General features: G+C 51.0%; 1 protein-coding gene and 1 long non-coding RNA gene across 8 annotated transcripts in view; one reads left to right on the top strand and one right to left on the bottom strand.

The window, feature by feature from the left end:
• LIMS1 (LIM zinc finger domain containing 1) overlaps positions 1-21,189 on the bottom strand; it is an 81,062-nt gene that overhangs the window by 11,134 nt on the left and 48,739 nt on the right. For 5 of the 7 annotated variants that reach the window (XM_043917896.1, XM_043917897.1, XM_043917898.1 and 2 more), the window contains exon 2: positions 2,288-2,447. In XM_043917896.1, the coding sequence (XP_043773831.1) occupies positions 2,288-2,447 (160 nt within the window). Of the gene's footprint in view, positions 1-2,287; positions 2,448-5,673; positions 6,054-21,189 lie in introns of those variants that run through there. The other 2 variants (XM_043917892.1, XM_043917893.1) reach the window with 2 other exon arrangements.
• Positions 5,395-8,346, top strand: LOC122703564. The gene is made up of 3 exons (XR_006343522.1): positions 5,395-5,415; positions 6,532-6,668; positions 8,241-8,346. It is a non-coding gene; the product is annotated as an uncharacterized LOC122703564 (long non-coding RNA).

Below are 21,189 nucleotides of genomic sequence, written 5' to 3'. Positions count from 1 at the left end.
GGAGAACCACAGACCCTTCTCCCCATGTTGAAAAAATAAATTTATAGACAGTAAATATTCTAGCATATTTTAACTGTAAACACTTTTGTGTGATGTGCTGTGCTTAGTCACTCAGTCATGTCCGACTCTTTGCCACCCCATGGACTGTCCATGGAATTCTCCAGGCAAGAATACTGGAGTGGGTTGCCATGCCATCCTCCAGGGTATCTTCCCGACCCAGGGATCGAACCCAGGTCTCCTGCATTGCAGGTGGATTCCTTACCATCTGAGCCACAAGGGAAGCCCATTACAAAAATTATTACTATACAAATGGTCAAAATGTAAGTATGGGGACTTCCCTGGTCATCCAGTGGTTATGCAGGGGACATGGGTTCGATCCCTGGTCCCAGAAGATTCCACAAGTGGAGGAGCAGTTAAGCCCACGTGCCATAACTACCAAGCCTGTGAGCCTCAACTACGAAGCCTGCGTGCCTCAATTAGACAGTCTTTGCACCAGAATCAAAGATCCCACATGACGTAGTGACGATTCTGATGCAGCTAAATCAATCTATCAATTGATCAATAGTTTTTAGGAAAGCATGTTACAAGTGTTAAATTGCATTTACTGTTTGATTATTCGCATGAGCACCATATCCTACCTAGATAAGCAGGACCCCTCTTTTCCTCACAGTGATTTCAGCCCTCCACTGATAAGGATGCCTGACACCTAGAAGACTCGGAGTTCAACATTATCTAGTTTATTAATGTTTTGTATTTGGGGGACTGCTTGTACCCTTCTCACAGTATGGGAAAAAGAAAGTGATGGAGAGGCAACAGCAAGCCACGGAGATCAAGAGCCTGCCTCTTCTCTTTTCCTCCCTCTTAAGGCCATTGCCATAACTACCCATTTCAGTAAAAATCTTAGCTCTGAAAATAGTAGGTCAGGGAAAGAAAACCATGTCAGATATCAGAGGACCAAACTGGGTTCTAACCCTATTACATCACTGGTCTGCTCTTGTCAAGGGCACGCAGCCTCTCTCGGCCTCAAAAATGATCAGGCAGGTAAAGGCTTTACAAGTGTGGAGACGAGGGTTTCCTTGGGGCAGGCTCCCTGGATCCCCGAGGCTGCGCTGCGGGCCTGGGCACCAGGGGCCACAGCCTCCCCTGCACCAGCTTAGGGACTGGAGAGCCCTGCTCGGTCCCCAGAACGAGCCTGAAGGCCATCACCCTTGACAGAAAGAGATTCCTGTTCTGATGGCGAGGGTTTCTGTCGTAGGGAACATGTGTTCTGGGAACACGGTAGGAGCTGAATAGATGTGTCTGAGCAACACGGTGTTCTGGAGTTTGTCCCGACACACACACTGCTCTGCTCTGTGGCCCCATGACTTCTGCAGGTTGGCCGCGAGCCTCCCTCCCAGGCCCCATTCCTATGGGAAAACAATGTTGGACTGACCAACAACTGACTTACTAATGACCTTTAAAAGCCACCTTTCCTTCCTCAGGAATGGCCTGTAAAACAGGAAAAGTTTAAAATCTGCAGGAGGAGAAACCAAACGGCAGCCACGTCTGGGTGTCACATAACTGTGTACACATATCACCATATAGAGACACGCGTGCAGACGCACAAGGAGGTGATCACACAGGCACACACTCACACACAGACACATGCACAGCCACACACATACACAGCCACACACACAGACCACACACAGACACACACCACACACACAGATATACACAGACACATACAGACACAGATATATACACAGACAAGCAGACACACACACACACTGTTGCCCTCACTCCCAGATTGAGGCCGTCCCTAGACCAGCCCCAAAGCAGACGTGAGGGGGCATTTCAGGACAGTCAGCATGAACACACTTGCACCCAGCACCCATGGTAACAACCATAGGACCAGGAAGAATAGGTGTTTGGGAAAGAAGAGGAGACATTGAGAAGAACAGGATGAGATGGGGTGCCCCCACTCAACAAACAAGAGCTCCTTTAGGACACAGGTGCTGGGGGGCATCCACAGGGCTGATCACCACCCACCATTACTGCCCAGCCCCCACCACGACCGAGCATCATTGGCCAGACCTCCCTCCCTGTCCCCTCCACCCACCATCACTGCCCAGCCCCCACCAACACTGCCCAGCCCCCACCAACACAGCATCACTGCCCAGCTCCCCCAGCCCAGCATCACTGCCCAGGCCCTCTCTCCCCGCCCCCTCCACCCAGTATCACTGCCCAACCCCCCCTCCAACCCCCCAGCATCACTGCCCCGCCCCCACAGCTCACCCATACCCACCTCATAGAAGAGGCCCTCTGGGAACTGCTGGAAGCACTGGGCACACACGAAGCACTGCTCATGGTAGAGCTCGCCATTGCTGTTGACAATCTTCTCAGCGGGCGCAAAGCCGCCCCGGCAGCGCTCACAGCTGGCGTTGGCCAGGGCGTTGGCCATGTTGCTGCAACAGACAGACAGCGGACATGGGTCACAGATGGCAGCCCTTCCGAAAGCTCGGTCTGGGGTCACAACAACCGTGTCTTGTCCATAAAGCTGGCTTCCCACCTGCGACCCAAGGTCTCAAGCCCACTTTCTCATGTGGCATCTGGATGCAGACCCTCTGGTTTGCTAACATCCTGCATCCTCCTGCCAACAGCCCAGAGGGCACCCTACCCCCTGCCCGGCCCGTGAAGAGCCAGGGCTGAAGGGGAGCCTCATGAGCCACATCAAAGGATTGAACTGAGGGCCTGACATCGGCTTCACTAAACTGCCCCCCAGCACAGCCTGTACATGCTGAAGGCACAACCCAGATACAGGCCCCAGCTGGTGAGACCCTGCCAAAGCAGCTTCAGTCCTACAGTCCGACAGGGGGACAAATGCCAAACGTGAATACTGGGAGACGGATCCGAACACGGTCATCGGGAGATGGATCTGAAGGTCACAGAATTTCCCACCCTGAGAACATTTTACAGCCGGTGATGTGCAGGTCCAGAAACAGACAAGCCCAGCCTCGCACAGCTGTCTGGTTCAAGGGAGACACAGGCCCAGAATCCAGGCTCCCCTGCCCAGGTGCCAAAATGGGATGATGGTACCATGCTCGACAGGACCCGAGAGACCTGCCAGGAGAGGGGACCCACGACAAGGCCCGGGCTGAGCAGCTGCCAGCCACGGCTCCCCCGGACCCCGGACACTCGGTGCGTTCAGCAAAGGGAAAGCACCAACCGAGCCCCGGTCAGATCTCTGCAGACTGCGGGCTCTGGGGAAGGACTGTTGGGTCTCTGGACAGCCCCAGGGGGAAGGCCCTGCCAGAGCTGGTACTGGCCCAGCGGATTCATGATTTGCAAGTTTATTTTCAGATACCCAGACGCCCACTCAGAGCATGTGCTCCGCTGTGTGTCTGCATCCCCAGACACCCACTCAGCCCTCCTTGGGTAGTCACTGCCAACCTCCAGAGCCTGCCCAGCCCCCAGGGGGGAGGTAGAGTTCCCCCCATCCCTTGGAGGACTGCTGCCTTGCTCCCATCACAGCCCACATCTCACTGCTTCCTTAGCAAGGTCTGCACAGACCACACCTCACCCCCACTCCCACCGTCACCTGGCAATGGTCTCACAGAGCAACATCCTGCTTTGTCGACTTCACACCCCACGCAGAAGTCCATGTCCACGACCCCCCACCAACAAAACTCGATTAAAGCATTGCCAGGAAAGGAAGGGAGGGATGTGGCCTTGACAATTGGCAAACTTGACCTAAGTCTCCTACTGCATCGAACTGTCTATCTGTTGTTGAAAAAGTACTGGGGATCAGGGAGAGAAGTCATCAGCTCCCTTGTCACCCGGCTCTGCTGTGAGCTGGATGAACAAGGGCAGTTTGGTTCTGGTCCTCTTCTCCCAACAGGGACCAAAATCCACAGGTGCCCCTCGACAACGTGCAGTGGCCCACAGCCACCCCCACAGGCCCAGTACTGCTCTGAGAGTCAAATAAGAAAAAGTCTATAAAACCACTTTGGAAACCAAAAGGAGCTACTCAAACATCAAGCATTGTTACTAATTTAAAAATCCTCTCAAAAGAGTCACTGAATGCTCAGTGATTTTAGCAGAATCCCAAGAGAGCTACAGGAGAAACCCTGGAGTGCCCCGAATCCCAATTTCCCAGATCTGTGACATTATCTGGGAGGAAAAGTCCCCTCTTCCCCACATCTCTGCAGGGGTCACAATTTCTTTATAAACTTCATTCAAAACAACATCTTCCAGAAGACTGAAGACAGATGGCATGGCTTTATTGAGACACACAATTTGCAAACATGTTAACACAATGCCACTCTTTCTACCAGGGTTTTGTCATTTTGGAAACATATTTCATATAAAATTAATATTAATATTATTAATGTGTAATGAGCGCGTTGCTATTTTAAGTGAACTAATCGCAAGTACTTAAAATTTTTCTCAGTTTTATGTTCTAAAACAGTAAATACTGATAAAACAAGACCTATTTGGAGACCTCAATATTTTTCAAGACTATGAATGGGTCCCCAGATCAAATTGTTTATCACTAACCAATTTATGCTCATTACACTACAGACCATTTACACTCAAGTTCAAATACTCACAGATTAGAATGCGGTTAGAAAACAGACACATTATAAAAGCAAGTTTTCCCCCACACGCGTGAAAAGTAAATTAGTCTTAGAAGGTTCTGTGTCTTTGAAGAAGTGTTCATTTTAACAACAAGCAAGAAAACAAAGGAAAGAGAACATTAGCAGAAACTTTGAGGAAAGAAGCCCAAACAAACCAATAATTTCACCAACCTACTCAACTGCTTACATTGCCCTTCTTCTCTGACCCTCTAGCACTATTATATGTATATATATATATATTTTAATGGGCTGTTTTTGAGCAGTTTTAGGTTTACAGCAAGGTTCAGTGGAAGATGCAGAGTTCTTGTACAGCCCTGACCCTCGGGGCACAGCCCCCGCAGCCAATACCCCCAGATGGTAAAGTGAGGACCACACTGAACACTGAGCTGTCGTCGGATTAGTTATAATTAACAGGCTAATATTTCAAAGAGGATTTCCATGGTGGGAAATGTACGCCTGGGGAGCAAGAGAGCCTTGGTGATGGCCTGGTCACAACTGTTTCAGCCGATCTGCATCCACAAATCAGCCGCACACAGAAAACCTGACATCACCGAGCCTTCCGTTATTTAAGTGCCTTGTTTATCGAAGTGTGTGAAACATATGTTCTAGCATTAAAGTGCAGGAATGTGAGCCTCCAAAGCACCTTGAGTTCACCAAGCATTCTGGTTACAGTGTAACTGTGTTGGTCTGATTGGTGTTAGAGCTCATCAGGAGCTTGCTGTCTCAGGTAAAGAGAAGCGGGACATCTACAGCGAAAGCACAGGGAGTGGAGGGAGGAAGCAGAGACTCAGGCCAGGTAAACTCCCCTCCCTGCTAAGCACACCCGGAGATGGAGATGCAGTGATTCCATTCCAGCTCCCAGGAGGAGTCAGCAGGGCCCTCCTCCTGCCTGTAGGCAGCACATTCCTTCTCTCCTCCCTTCTTTTCTGCACTTTGTCCTGGGCACTCTCGCCCCCCACCTCCAGTCCTGGAAGGAGCCCCGCTGAAGGTGCAGGTCAAACCCCAAGGCAGTGAACTCCAGCCCCAGGAGGGGGCGTGGGAGGGGGCCACTCACAATTTGGCGTAAAAGTCACAGAACTCCTTGTAGACCCTGACATCGCTGTGCCGGCGCTGTACCCTGGACTCGGCCCTCTCATCCTGGCTGCCAAGACCCTGGGGCTCCCCGTTATGGGCTGCCGGGGGGACCTCCTGGTCCTCCAGGATGACGGCTGGGCGCGGGCCCCGGAGCGCCATGGTAGGAGCGGCAGGACTGAGGGACAGGGGATGGAGGGACGCACAACACCCAGGCGGCTCCCCTGGTCACTCCCCCGCACTCCCCTCCCGCTTCCCACACGTCAGCTGCTCCAGGGTCACGCAGCCCTTCCCGTCCAGAGTCCAGAGCTTGCGGTGGGTCTGGAAGCTGCAGGGCCCTCCCCTGACAAAGGACCGGCTGTGCAGCCGCCCTCCAGGGGAAGTAACAGCCGCCGGTGGCGGCGCTGGCAGGAACCCATTCCCTCCCCGGCTCTGGGCAGTGACGGCTCAGTCCCAGGCTCCCGAAGGGGCGCCAGGGAGAGAGCCCGTGTCCAGTTACAACTCCTCCTGTTTGGCCCCAGTCGAGCCTATAACCCAGCGGCCAGTCCTCCTGGGTCTGCAACTCGGGCAAAGGACAAGGGATGCTCTCCACCTGGCTGTGCTCCTAACACAGGGTCGCCCGCAGTGCTCACCGTCAGCCCTGCAGAGGTGGGGGCCTGGGGCCTGGGGAGTAGATGGGAGAGGGGGCAGCCTCTCCAGTCCCACCTCTCAGTCCCTCCGAGTCTCCAACACAGCCCGAGGGTGTCTCCTGGGCAGCAGGGGCAGCTGTTCTTTCCGGGTCTCAGCTTCTTACAAAGTAACTGCTTGTGTTACGTCCTAACACCATGTGCTGTCACATCAGAACATTCGGAATGCCTACTGTGTGCTCGCAGCGTGTTCTGCAGACCTAGCGGGTATGTAAGAGGTGCCCGACTCACCCAGCACAGGGAGCCTGCGTGCGGCCGGGAGCCACCTGTGTTCCCTACAAGATTCATGCAGGTAATAGTGCGTTGCTCCCCAGGGTCCAGGAGCCGAGGGTGGATGGGCAACCATGTGGCCCCGACCGGTGCGGGCTGCACGGCCGGCCGGCTGGTCCCTCACATCCCCTCCCAGCCAACTCATGTCCAACACAGAGCGGACATGAGTTATTCCTCCAAGAGGACAAGGGGTAATTTAAGGCCAAATCAACACCATTGCTCAATTTTTGTATCCAGGCCTTTTGTTACTTTTAAACCATTTCTGGCACTTAATAATGTCACTCTAAGAAATGCAAACAATTCTTTAGACTGTGATTGTAACCATAAGAAAACATTTATCTGAACTCCCTTGACCTAGATCACTACAGCCTGCACACGCAGCAAGACAGCCTTGAAGCAAGTGGGAAGCTGTTTTAATATAAAACCCCTCAAGGCCAGCTTTGAGCAGTGGGCCTGTGCGGTAGTTTCCTGGGTTCTGGGATTCCCAGAGGTTCTCCCGGGGGCTTCCATCATCCGATCAACCCCCCTCCTCATGGCTGACATGGGGTCTCCGGCAGATCCCACAGGACAGGTCTGTACCCCAGACGTCCCTGACGTCCATCCAGACTGGAGAGGCTTGTATTTCATGAGCTCTGGCCATTTTCTCATCTACTGGGCCGAGTCTCAGTCCCTTAGAGTCACTGTAACAAAACACCACTGACCAGGTGGCTTATAAACAACGGAAATTCACGTGTCACGGTCCTGGAGGCAGCAAGCCCAGGACCAAGGCACCAGGGTGGCCAGTGTGGCCGTGCTGGGTGAGGACTCTGCCCCTGCCCCCTGGGTTCTGGCTGGCGCCTCCTCGCTGAGCCCTCCCGCGATGGAGGGACAGGGGCTCCACGGGTCCCATTCCAGACCTTCACGCCTGACCTCATAGCCTCACAAGCATCAGGGGTCAGGATCTCAACATATCAATTTTGGGTATGTTGGTACATATTTGTACATTTGTACATATGTACATATTTGTACATATGTTGGTACATTTGGGTATGTTGGTACCAAATTTTGGTACACAAACATTCAGACCAGAGCAGGAGGTCCAGGACCCAGGATGAGTGCACCCGACAACCTGCTGGATGCGTAACCACATGCAGCTCGTCTGTGCTGAGCTGGTCCCGCATTCGGCCCTCCCACATGCTGCACGAAAGGCTGCAAGTCCACCAGCCCAGCCGATGCCATGATTTCAGCCAGAACAAATTCTGCCCCTGACGTAACACCCTGCCTGAGACGAATAACCTGCCCAAAGGTAACAGACCAAGAATGGCAGCTGCTCCTAAGAGCTCAAACACCGAGGGCCTGGACAGAAGCCCGAGCACGTCTGGCAAAGTTTAAAAAGCAACTTTTAATAACTGGTATTTTTAAAATTCAAATCCTCTCAAATAATTTTTGAATTGAATTACATTGAATTCAACTGAATTACATGCATCATTACCAAACACCATCTACGTGGGTTTTTAAATTTTTATTTGAGTATAGTTGATTTATAATGTTGTTACTTTCTGCCAGAAAGCAAAGTGAATCAGTTATGCATATACAGACATTCCCTATTTTCCAGATTCTTCTCCCATAAGGTAATTACAGAGCACTAAGCAGAGCTCCTGGTGCTACATGGCAGGTCCTCATCTACATGGTTGGTTAACACCAAGCGGAGCATGCTGACCGACTGCCTGGGAAACGGACTCCGACATAGAAACGTGTAGGTCGATGCTCCTTCTTCTGTGGGTGCAGTCCCGTGCTGATGTCACCCCAGCGCCTGGCAGGAGCTTCCAAGACCTCAGCCCACAGGAGCCCCGTGTATCCAGCGTGTGGGGACAACCTGGTTAAATTACCACGGGGCAGACTGACTGTGCTCACTGTCTCTCTGGCTGTGTGTGCATGTATGCTCAGTCGTGTTAAACTCTTTGAGACCCCATGGACGGTAGCTTGCCGGCTTCTCTGTCCACGGGGCTTCCCAGGCAAGAATACTGGAGTGGGTTGCCATGCCCTCGTCAGGGGATCTTCCTGACCCAGGGATTGAACCCAGTCTCTGGCATCTCCTGCATTGGCAGGTGGGGTTTTTGTTTTTTGTTTTTTTTTACCACTAGTGTCACTTGGGAAGCCCTCACTGTCTCTCTGTTTCACTCAAATGGGAAACTCACTCTGATTTTCCTTTTCTACTAAAACAAAACAACTGTGACACGAAGTAAAGACACTGGTGCTGGCAAGTTCCTTCTCATGCCCCCGTTTCTGGCACAAACGCCCATTTCCTGCACAGGAGGACAGAGGTGAGAGTGGCCAGAGCACAGGATGCTGCTGCTCCTGTGATACTCTGCCCCTCGGTCAGAGTGCCCCCGGCTGCAGAGCAGAAGGAATCCATGCAGCAGGACGGGCCAGAGGGAAGAACTCAGGTGCTCTCGTCCTCCACCAGGTGGAAGGGGGGTGCCGCACACCTGTCCCCTGCTGTGCTGGCCCGGCCCGGCGGGGGGGAGGGGGGGAGGGAGGCACGAGAGGGGTCCTCACACACGGGCCTGGGAATGCCACTCTGGCTCAAGCAAGAGTTACTTCCAAGTTTATACCCGTTTGTGGCTTATCAAGTATATATCACACACCTGCTTTAATTATTAGAGAAAAGGACACACTGGCCAGAAGTGAAGGGCGTCCTGGTTACAGTAAAGGTCAAATGCCGCCCGTCCAGGACGCCAGTGCTTGTCCTCAGACGGTGACTCCCTCCCAGGGGCCAAGGCCACGCTGGCTCTGCACGCGCTGGCCTGTTGTTTTTCAACCTTGAAGGAATGCGTCCCTGACGTGTTTAACGTTCTCTGTTCTGACAAACAGAAAACTGTCCTGAGACCTGGCTTCCCTGGAGCAGGTTCCCAGTCACCCGAGTGGCTGTCTTCTCAGTTACAGTCTGCAGTTTGGCTCAAAAAGCCACAAGCTTCTCTCTATTCCTGTTATGGATTGTTTATTGATTATTTCCATCAACAGGAGCAAGAGGCACAGTCTTTAACAGCAGAAAACTGGGGAATGGTAGGTGGTGGGCAGCCCCCTGGTGGGGACCCTGTGGGCTCTGGTATGTGCGGGGGCCAGACTGCACAGCTCTGTGGGGGGCTGGACTCCCCAACTCCAAACACACGCAGCTTATTACAGATGATGGACAAGAGGCAGGGGAGACACACTACAGTCCTGCCACACAGACACAGCCCACTGACACCTAATCTCTGCTCCTGCTCAAACCCACACACACTCGTGTTTCCACAAATGGGAGGGCTGTGGACAGTCGCCTACACACACTCGTGTTTCCACAAATGGGAGGGCTGTGGACAGTCGCCTACACACACTCGTGTTTCCACAAATGGGAGGGCTGTGGACAGTCGCCTTGACCGGTGATGATAAAACACTCCCAGCTCTGCGGACACTGTCCAACAGGCAGAGACATGCAGGCCCTTCCTCCCCAGCTTCCGGCCTTCCAGGCCCGCCCATGTCCAGTTCCTCCTGGAAGCTCCTCTGGGTTCTGGCCTGTGCTGGCTGACCTGTGTCTGGGAGCTGTGGAATTCGGGATGCCCTAAGCCTGCTCCTCCTGCAAAGGGGCCGGCCCGCACGGACACACCTCCCAACCAGCCCCTCAGGCTCCCCCAACTCCCAACCAGTGGGACCAGCTCTACCCGTGTGAAGTCCCAGGGGACGGGGCGGGCTAGCCAGTGGGCAGATCTGTCCTTACCCCAGGTCCCCCCGGGACTGAGTGACGCCATCTAAGGGCCCCACCCATGACCTCAGCCTGGCTTCATGCCCTCAGTAAAGAAACCCCCTGGACTGCCATCGAGGCTAGAATCTGCAAGCGGCTCCCAGGCCCCTCCCATGGTCAGTCAGAAGGGCAGGGTTTGGTCAACCTGAAGAACATGCTCAGAATTCCTCTTATAGGCTGGGCAGGTTTTCTCTGCGTGTTTAGCGTCTTTCACAGGAAAATGCGCCTGGAGCAGCCCTTCCACCCTCAGGTCACGTCTCTTGCACTCGTGCTATGACCACAAACACACAGTCTCACTCCTAAATGTCCTTTTTAAGGGATCTACTGTGTCCTGAGCAAAACATACAAGCTCAAGAAGGTGTCGTATTTCAAACACAAAAGGGCAGTACTTTGAGCGAGAGTGTTGACTTCAGGGAAAGCTGGGTTAGGATGAACTCCCTGCAGAGTGTCCAGAGTACCTTCACGACCAAGGTGGCCACAGCCCACTTGCCTTCTGGCTCTCAGCTAGGTTCTTATTTTAGTTCTGACTCAGCTGGGACGGCTCCCCTATCGCTGACCTTTGGCGGAGCTGGAGCCGGAAGCCAGCTGAGTTACTCTGACCATCTGTGACCCAGCTGACTGTGAGGCCAGCCTCCTCAATGAGAAACACAGTGAGAATTTCAAGACAGAAGCACAGATAGGAACATTTTGCTCAAGTCAAAACAACCCTTTCAAATTTTAATCTACATGTCTCTCTGCCCCTTGTTTTCTTTTAAACATAGAACATGTTTTCCTGTACATTCTAGCACATTAAGCAACATTTGAAAATACCGGACAAGAGGAAGTGGAAGAACTGAAATACTGTGTTTTCTGGTAACTTTAAAAACTTTCATTAACTTCCCACTTGGCGAGGGACCTGCTTCATCTATCGTGCCCGAGATGCTCCTGAGGTAGCTGGGGGACATGAGGGCCAAGCAGGGTATCTGGTGCCAGCTAGTGTCTCTCCGTGTCCCCCTCTTCCAGTCCATGCAGCCCCTCTCCTCCCATGAGGCCCCCCACCCACTGGGTGAACTAGGTTTCTGCAGGCAGGTCGCAGGCTTAGGGGGGAAGCTCTTGCCCAGTCCCCAGCTTTTCTCAGGGGGCGCGAGTCTGTCCCTCTGGAGGAGTGGTGGTCACGTCAAACCTAACCAAACCTGACCTGACCTGGCTGCAGGCAGGCCTGCCCACTCCTGGAGAGCACCTTGGGACTCTGATCTGAATCTGGGCACTGGGCCACGGAGATGCCACTCAGCTTGCTGCCTCTTCTTCCTGGCCCTGCCCCTAGTGGGCATCCTGGGTGGGCGGGGCTGCTCCTTCCCTCCTCCTGCAGCCCCTCTCAACGGAGCTCTTAGAGACAGTGACCCATCTTTACAGTGAGCCTTCCTTATCCTGATCTCCCTGTGGATCCTCTCCCCACTGGACCCAACTCACTGCTTGAGGCTGCGCTCAGACTCGGATCCAGCCAAACACCCACACCTGCGTGTGAAGCTGGGCAGGGAAGGAGGCATGTGGTAAGTTCACCAGGGTCCAGGGAGCTCCCCACCTGTACCCCTCTGAGCCTGGGGAGGGGTCCCTCTGCCCCTCCCGCCCACAAACTCCCAGGAAACTGTGGAAGAGAGGCCTGTGTAGGGGAAGCACAGGACTCAGGAGGTTGAGCGGTGTCCCGTGGCGTCTTCCACATTTATGACTTAAATGATATAAAAGGGACGTTGAGTCTTCCTGACTCTGGGGCCCTAATCCTCTTGTCAACAGAGCTGACGCCAGGGTGGCCGTGCACCTGCCTGTCCCCAGTCCACACCAAGCACAGCAAAGCACACACCAAAACCATCTCTTCTTACTGCATAAATGAGAGCGGAGATGCCACCAGAACTGACCTGGCCCAGGACGCATGACTGAGCCGGGAAAAGAGAAAGAACAAAATGACCAAGTTTTCAAAGAGCTCAGTCTACCAGGAAAGCCAACTGGAAGATGCATGCTGAGAATGGTGCCAACACACCACACCTCCGGTGCCACAAACACTCCCGCCAAGCTCTCCGACCAGGAGACCCTGACTTCTGAGTGTCCAGTTTCACAGGAATCCTGCTCGCTCAGCAGCTGAGTCAGAACCCCCACCTCCATCAGATCCTCGGATCCCTCCCCCACCCCCTACCCCATCAGATCCTCAGACCCCTCCCCCCACCTCCATCAGATTCTCTGCATCTGACTGGTTCCTCTCCCCATCCCCCAACTCCCCACCCCAGGTGATGTCCAAAGCCCTGGCCTGTCTTCAGCAGGAATCCCATGAGGTCAGTTTGGCTCAATCCCTCCCCCACTGCACAGCCCAGCCCCAGTGTCCCTCTCAGTAACTCTCCACCACTGACCAACCCCGCCGTGTGCCTTGGCGGTAAACCCCTACTTTCCCTGTGAGACTCAGAGCTGACCCCACGTCTCTGCCCCGCTGCAGGTTCCCCACGTTCACCCCAATGGTCCTTCCAGTTCTCTGACAGTATCCACATCTGTGGGTCACCCCCCACCCACCACTGGGGCGGGGTCCGCCGATGGGCTCCGATGAAGACAGGTCAGCAGAGTGGTAACTGGTCACTTCTGGGACTAGACTATGAAACGCTGCAACTCTTGTCCCCTCTCTGGGGCCACTCACACCCCTCCCCCTCCCTTCCAGCCTCAGGAAGAGGCAGACTCCCAGACCCTCAGCACAGGCACTGGCCTGAGCTGAGCCCAGGTTCCTGGCCCACAGGATGTGGGAGATGATCACAATGGTGACTGCAGGCCTGCCAGCGGCAAATCCTGTCCACAGGTTGGATCTGGCTGCCCGGCTGCTTTTGTAAATACAGTTCTCCAACACCTTGACTCACATATTCCAGGCCTGCACTCACACTATGACAGAGGGCTGAGTAGCTGTGACACTGACAGCTCACAAAGCCGGAGATATTTATCACTGGCCCTTAACAAAAAGTCTGCCAGCTCCCATTGCTGCTAAGTGCTGGGTAATTTGTTTCTCACCAAAGATAATTAACGCACTTGCTCCCGCAGCATGTTGGGCCTTTCTCTAACAACGCACGGTCTCTTAAGTATCTCTCTCTCTCTGCTTTCCACACACACTAACTTCTCTGTTAGCAGACAATGAGTATTTCAACCACCTTCCCCACTCATATCGCTGGCACGTGGCAGGCCCTTAACAATGCAGACAGAACCACAAACGTCTCATGCAGAAAACCCACAATCTGATAGCATATCCTTTAAATACAGCACAACATTAGATCAGGAAGAGCCGAGACTACAACTTGTGCTGAATGGGTATTATTTCCGGCTAAATCCCTTACAAGGCATTTCTTGACTGCCATACACAGAATGATTCCAGATCCAGGAAAATTTTTGATCTTTTTTGGTTATACTTTCATAAAACCACTCAGTCTAAAATACCTGTGGCTCAGTGGTAAAGAATCCGCCTGCCAATGCAGGAGACTTGGGTTCTATCCCTGGGTTAGGAAGATCCCCTGGAGTAGGAAAAGGCAACCCACTCCAGTATTCTTGCTTGGAAGATCCCCTGGACAGAGGAGCCTGAGGAGCTACAGTCCATGGAGTTGCAAAGAGTCAGACATGACTTAGCAACTAAATAACAAAACATCAGTTGCTCTCCAACCCTGCCTAGATTCAGTTCAGTTCAGTAGCTCAGTCGTGTCTGACTCTTTGCGACCCCATGAACCGCAGCACGCCAGGCCTCCCTGTACATCACCAACTCCCAGAGTCCACCCAAACCCATGTTCATTGAGTCAGTGATGCCATCCAACCATCTCATCCTGTCATCCCCTTCTCCTGCCCCCAATCCCTCCCAGCATCAGGGTCTTTTCCAATGAGTCAGCTCTTCGCATCAGCTGACCAAAGTACTGGAGTTTCAACTTCAACATCAGTCCTTCCAATGAACACCCAGGACTGATCTCCTTTAGGATGGACTGGTTGGATCTCCTTGCAGTCCAAGGGACTCTCAAGAGTCTTCTCCAACACCACAGTTCAAAAGCATCAATTCTTCAGCGCTCAGCTTTCTTTATAGTCCAACTCTCACATTCATACATTACCACTGAAAAAACCATAGCCTTGACTAGATGGACCTTTGTCGACAAAGTAATGACTCTGCTTTTTAATATGCTGTCTAGGTTCGTCATAACTTTCCTTCCAAGCCTAGATTACTGACATTAGTTTTCACCATGAAACAAAGAATATGTTTTTTCGCATCTGGAAATGTTACCGAAATTTTCCAGAGAGGCGCTTTTTTTGTTTTGTTTTGCCACACGGGGCCTGCAGGATCTTTGTTCCTCAACCAGGGATGGAACCTAGGCCCTTCGCAGTGGAAGTGCAGAGTCCAAATCACTCTTGGGGATTCAGTGGTTAGGACTCAGCGTTTTCACTGCTGAGGGCTTGAGTTCAACCCCTGGGCACAAGGTGTGCAGTGTGGCAAATAAAATAAAATAAAATTTGTAAACCACTGCAGAATCTCAGTCTTGCCCCAACAACGTCTTTGTGCTTGAACTGAGAACTAAAGCTGGCAGCAGAGACTCAGAGGTCAGCACACACACTCTGTGCTCTGATTCCTGGTTGGGTCCCAGCTCTGACACAGACGTTGGGGCAGGAGGACAATATTCAGGCAAGATAAAAGGCAGGCTATTCTTATCGTGTTTAGTTTTAGTTTTAAGCAGTATATTCATTATGACACAAAAATGTCATGTGCGCGTGCTTGCTAAGTCGCTTCAGGCTGTGTTCGACTCTTCGATCCTACGGATGGTAGCCTGCCAGGCTCCTCTGTCCATGAGATTTTCCAGGCAAGAATCCTGGAGTGGGTTGCCGTGCCCTCCTCCAGGGGATCTTCCCCCCAAAATGTAATATTTTTTAGCTTTTAAAATCTATTTTCTCTGGCAAATCTCTATGAATTATCAATGAGGCAGAAAAATTCCGTTTTGTTTCAACAGGCATCACAGGAGCTCACCCTTGGTAAATTTCTAACTTTTAAGATATGATCAGGTGTATTCTGACTGTCAGGTAAGAAATCTTAGCCTAAACCTGAGAGGCCTAAGTGAGTAGTCAAGAGTTCACTCTGAACACTCGGGGAGCAGCCGCGCTCAGCTCCCAAAGCGCCAACCATGGGTCTTCTAGGCCCTTCCTCCTCTGTGAACAGCGCAGCACCCTCTGAGAACCCCTCACAGCCAGAAGAGCTGGGAACCGCGAGAGAGGCCAAGCTGGTATAGAGATTCATCATTTTATATTTATATGGAAATTATTTATTAATAATCTTACCCACTGTGGGTTTGGGAAAGATTTCATAAACAGAACAGAAAAAGCAAAAACTTTATATAAAGATAAATAAACTATCAAAATTTAAAAACAAAACAAAACAAACAAAAAAAAACACCTCTGGGCTTCCCTGGTTGCTCAATGGTAAAGAATCCGTCTGCCAATGCAGGAGACACAGGTTCGCTCCCTAATCGAGGAAGATCCCACATGCAGAGGAGCAACTAAGGCCATTCACCACAACTACGGAACCAGGGAGCTGCAGCTCCTAGGGCCTGTGCTCTGCAACCAGAGAAACCAGGGCAAAGAGAAGCCCCAAACCGCAAGTAGAGAGTAGCCTCCCATCTCCACAACTAGAGGAAAACCCACGCAGCGACAAGGACCCAGCACAGCCAAAAATAAATAAATAAGTAAGATTAAAAAAGATAAAAATAAAAACTTCTGTTTTTCAAAGGACATTTATAAAAATAAGAAGACAAGTCACAGACTGGGAGGAGATGTTTGCAAAATAGGTATCTGACAAAGCACCTGTATCTGGAATACATAAAGCACTGTTTCAACTGAATACTGTAAGAAATAACACAGTGAAAAATGGGCAAAAACTGAATGGTTATTTTGCCAAAAAAGATACAGGATATCATGTATAAATAACACAAGAAACAACACTCAACTTCACAAATGGTCAAAGAAATGCAAGGAGACATCAGTACATGCTCCACAAAGGCTATAAGTTGAGGCCCCAGACCTCATCAAGTTTGGGGGAGGATGCGGAGAGAATGGAATCCTGGAACACCGCTGGTGGGAATACAAAATGGTACAGCCTCTTTGGAAAAGTTTAGCCATTTCTCAAGAAATTGAGTGTGTACCCACCAAACAACCCCGCCTTTCCCTGCAATTGAAAGGAAAGCACAGGACTTGTATGTGAACATTCATGCAAATTTCATTTGAAACAGCCAAGACCTGGACACCACTCAACCCTCAACGAATAAATGCAGTAAATGTATAAGCGGACAACACCTTAGCAGTCCCGAATGATCTCAAGTCATGCACTGTGGACTTGTCTCAAAACAACGATGCTGAGTTAAAAGAGTCAAAAGAAAACAGAGGGTACAAGATTGAATGGTTCTATTTATACACAACCCTAGAAGATGAAAATGCAGCCAGAGTGACCACAGTGGCCAAGGCTCCTAGAGATGCAGGAGAGTTACCAATGCAGGCTGGGACTTGGGGACTTGCATGACCTTGACGGTGGTACTTGTCAAAACTGATCCAGTCGCATATTAAACTGTACATCTACTGAGCTCATTCATTTCACCTCAACAAAGCTGTTTCTAAAAAACTGCACACCGGGATGATCTTTACTCTTTGGGAAAAAACACTGCTGCGGGTGGGATTCTGTCCCCTAAAAGACGTGCAGATATCCTGACTCTGGTACCCGGGAATGTGACCTTCCTGGAAATGGAGAGTCTGCAAACTTAACTAAGGCACAAGCTGAGGGTGCACTGGAACAGGCAGGTGTGACACCCACATGTCTGGTGCCCTTCAGTTCAGTTCAGTTCAGTCGCTCAGTCGTGTCTGACTCTGCGACCTCATGAATCGCAGCATGCCAGGCCTCCCTGTCCATCACCAACTCCCGGAGTTTACTCAAACTCATGTCCATCAAGTCAGTGATACCATCCAGCCATCTCATCCTCTGTCGTCCCCTTCTTCTCCTGCCCCCAATCCCTCCCAGCATCAGGGTCTTTTCCAATGAGTCAACTCTTCGCATGAGGTGGCCAAAGTACTGGAGTTTCAGCTTCAGGATCAGTCCTTCCAATGAACACCCAGGACTGATTTCCTTTAGGATGGACTGGTTGGATCTCCCTGCAGTCCAAGGGACTCTCAAGAGTCTTCTCCAACACCACAGGTCAAAAGCGTCAATTCTTCGGCACTCAGCTTTCTTGACAGTCCAACTCTTACATCCATACACGACCACTGGAAAAACCATAGCCTTGACTAGACGGACCTTTGTTGGCAAAGTAATGTCTCTGCTTTTTAATATGCTATCTAGGTTGGTCATAACTTTCCTTCCAAGGAGTAAGCGTTTTTTAATTTCATGGCTGCAATCACCATCTGCAGTGATTTTGGAGGCCAAAAAAATAAAGTCAGCCACTGTTTCCACTGTTTCCCCATCTATTTGCCATGAAGTGATAGGACCAGATGCCATGATCTTAGTTTTCTGAATGTTGAGCTTTAAGCCAACTTTTTCACTCTCCTCTTTCACTTTCATCAAGAGGCTCTTTAGTTCCTCTTCACTTTCTGCCATAAGGATGGTGTCATCTGCATATCTGAGGTTATTTATATTTCTCCCAGCAATCTTGATTCCAGCTTGGGCTTCTTCATTACAAGGGGAGAAAAGATGGAAAAGACAGAGAGGAAGACGCCATATAAGGCACAGCCACATGGTGACACAGCCAGAGGGGGAACACAGCCCAGGGTGGGGGGGGTGGACACAGTCACGGAAAGGGACACACAGCCACGGGAAGACAAAGCCACATGGGGACACATAGCCACAGGGGGACACACAGCCACAGGGGGACGCACAGCCAGAGGGGGACGCACAGCCAGAGGGGGATGCACAGCCAGAGGGGGACGCACAGCCACAGGGAGGACACAGAGCCACGCAGGGACACACAGCCACAGGGGGACACACAGCCACAGGGGGATGCACAGTCATGCCCAATAAGTCAGACAGACTGAAAGACCCCCCTGCAGCCGTTGGGGGAGCTGCCCGGCTGATTTCTGACCCCGAGTCTCCACAGAACCACACATTTCTGCATTTGAAGCCTCCCTGGCTGTGTGGTACTTGCTATGGCAGTTCTAAGAAGCTGATGCGACCACTGTTCTGTATGAATGTGAAACATACTTCATGATTATTTCTAAAAGTAGATTTTACGTAAGAACATTTCTGTCTAAAGTGGATACAGGCAGTGTTTCTCAGGAAAGCCTTTCACAAGCTTCTGTTCTAAACAGTTTCAGTTTGAGGTCGGAAGAACTTTCATGACTCTTGTGTGCTCTTTAGACACATGCGTCCTGTTGCAGAGCACAGTCTTCAGTTTCAACCCAAAAGGAAAACGTCTTCTGGCAGTGAGCACAGCCGGGCTAGTCTCTGGTTGTTTTTCTGCCCGAATCCATAATCATGCCAAGAAAACAGGTGTGTGGGGGTCAGAGTGAGCGTGGTTTTGTGCAACTCGGAGGAGCCCAGTGTCACAAGTGCTCAGTCCAGCAGCAGCTCGTGGGAGGAACACGTGCAGGTGACCCTCTGGGACCCAGACCCTGGCATCCCAGGGTGGCACAGCCTTGACTCTGCACACAGGAGGTGCTCATCCCCGGTGTCCCTGGGCAGCCCAACCTCGACTCTGCGCCCCAGCAGGCATTCATCCCTGGTGTCTCAGGGTGGCCCAGCTTCGACCCAGCACACAGTAGGCATTCATCCCCGGTGTCTTGATTTGGCGCACAAGTAGGCACCTGATGAGTGTCAGCTGAGTGAGTAACCCACACAGGGCAACATTCACAGGACAACACCACCTCCTGCTAAGCCAGTGGCGAGGGTTTATGAGATAATAAATGACACTGAATAACGGTAGTGATCTTTATCCTTGTTTTAAAGAGGAGCCTCTTGAGGTTCATCTAGACTTCCTGACCCAGTAGCCTGAACTGGGCGTGTCTAACCTCAAAGTCAGCCCCCCCACCCCTATTACCCAAGGAGCCTGACTTGATACTACACACAGGCTTCCTATAAAACTAGGTGAAAACCCTGCCTCTCTAAATTGCTAGAGGACTTTTTCCTGGCTAAGCTCGCAGTCCTAAAATACGCAGTCACTTCTCTGCACCTGGGGACAGAGAAATGGCAGAAGCCCAAATCCCTTCTTATCACCAGGGGACGACACAGCAGAAATCAACAGAAACACGGTCCCTCAACCCAAGGCAACAAGCAATACACCTTAAAGAATGACTCTTCTTCCGGTAACGCAAACTCCAGACAAAAGAAAATAACCACATTGTTTCAAAGGCCTCTGTGACTACACAGGTAACCAGCCCCTCTGACATGCAGGTAGGCTCATTCATGGGGACTCTAGCAACTGTGAAAATAAATAAAAGATGGCTGATCTCAAATGTTGTTTTATATAACTTATTAAAAAAGGTAAATTCTTTAGGATCTCAAATCTGAAATTAAACTATTTTTCAAAGGTTTTTGCTCTCAGAGCAAGAGTAGATTGGAGTTCATTTCAGCGGTTGTGACCACCTGCCTCTCTGGTCAAGCACAAGGCGTTCAACATTCCCACTAAACCTGTTTCATCCTTATCCCTGGTGGTCCAGTGGTTAAGACTGCACTTTCACTGCAGGGGCCACAGTTGGTCAAGGAACCGAGATCCCACAAGTTGCATGGCGCAGACAATAACAACAAAAAATATGTTTAAACCAGTCAGTTCAAAGTTAAGACGACTGAATGCAGCTAAGAGACACATGATGTCATAGCAAAAAAAATCCAAATAATGTTGGTGTCAACACCAGGCTTCCCTGGTGGCTCAGTGATAATCTGCCTGCAATGCGGGAGACATGGGATCTATCCCTGAGTCCAGAAGATCTCCTAGAGAAGAAAACGTCAACTCCCTCCAGTATTCTTGCCTGGAGACTTCCATGGGCAGAGGAGCCTGGCAGGCTACAGTCCATGGGGTCACAGTTGGACATGACTGAGCGACTAACGCTTAATGCTGCAGCTTTCTTCAAATGCAGACAAGAGTGGACAGTTTTCAAATAAACGTTTCCCTCCCAAAGTACAGTTATTGTGGTAAGTTTGTAGACAAATTTAATATATTTAAAGCGCTTCCTTGTCAATTTTTTTTAAGTTAAATAACTTAAACTCTAAAAATAAATCCACAGGAGAAAGAGCAATAGTATATAATGTATTTATTCCTCCCACATCTAAGTGGAAAAATCAAATGCATGAACAGAGGGTCCACAGACACACTGATGTGCTGCCCAGCATAGGTGTCAGGAGAAGGGTTTCCTCAGACAGAGCTCCTACTCCTCACAGCGAACACAGCAGTTTAACCCATAGCTTAATGTGGCAGGGGCTTTTCAGAACCTAAAACCTAAGAAAGAAATTCAGTAGGGGCAACAAAAACTAAACATGCGTTGTCTGAGGCAAGTTAACTCTGGAAACAGAAAACTCCTAAGCTCCTCAGTTACAAAGGTCTGGGGGTTTGCGATCCTTCCTTCTCTGCCAGATTACATTCAGAAGTTGCTCTGCCTTCCTCTGTGAAATCCATTTCAGTAACAAAGAACCTTCGAAGCCACCCCGACCCCCACCAAGCCACCATCCACAAACCTCACCCCTAAAGAGCAGAGACAAACTCCTCTGAAACGCGTCCTAAGAAGCCAAAGGGACGCACGTCTCCACTGCCGGCAGTTCTACCATTACCGGTAGCGGACTCAGGACTGA

This window comes from Cervus elaphus, chromosome 11 (genome assembly GCF_910594005.1).
Source record: "Cervus elaphus chromosome 11, mCerEla1.1, whole genome shotgun sequence".
NCBI lineage: Eukaryota > Metazoa > Chordata > Mammalia > Artiodactyla > Cervidae > Cervus > Cervus elaphus.
This window is presented reverse-complemented; position numbering and strand designations above follow the sequence as displayed.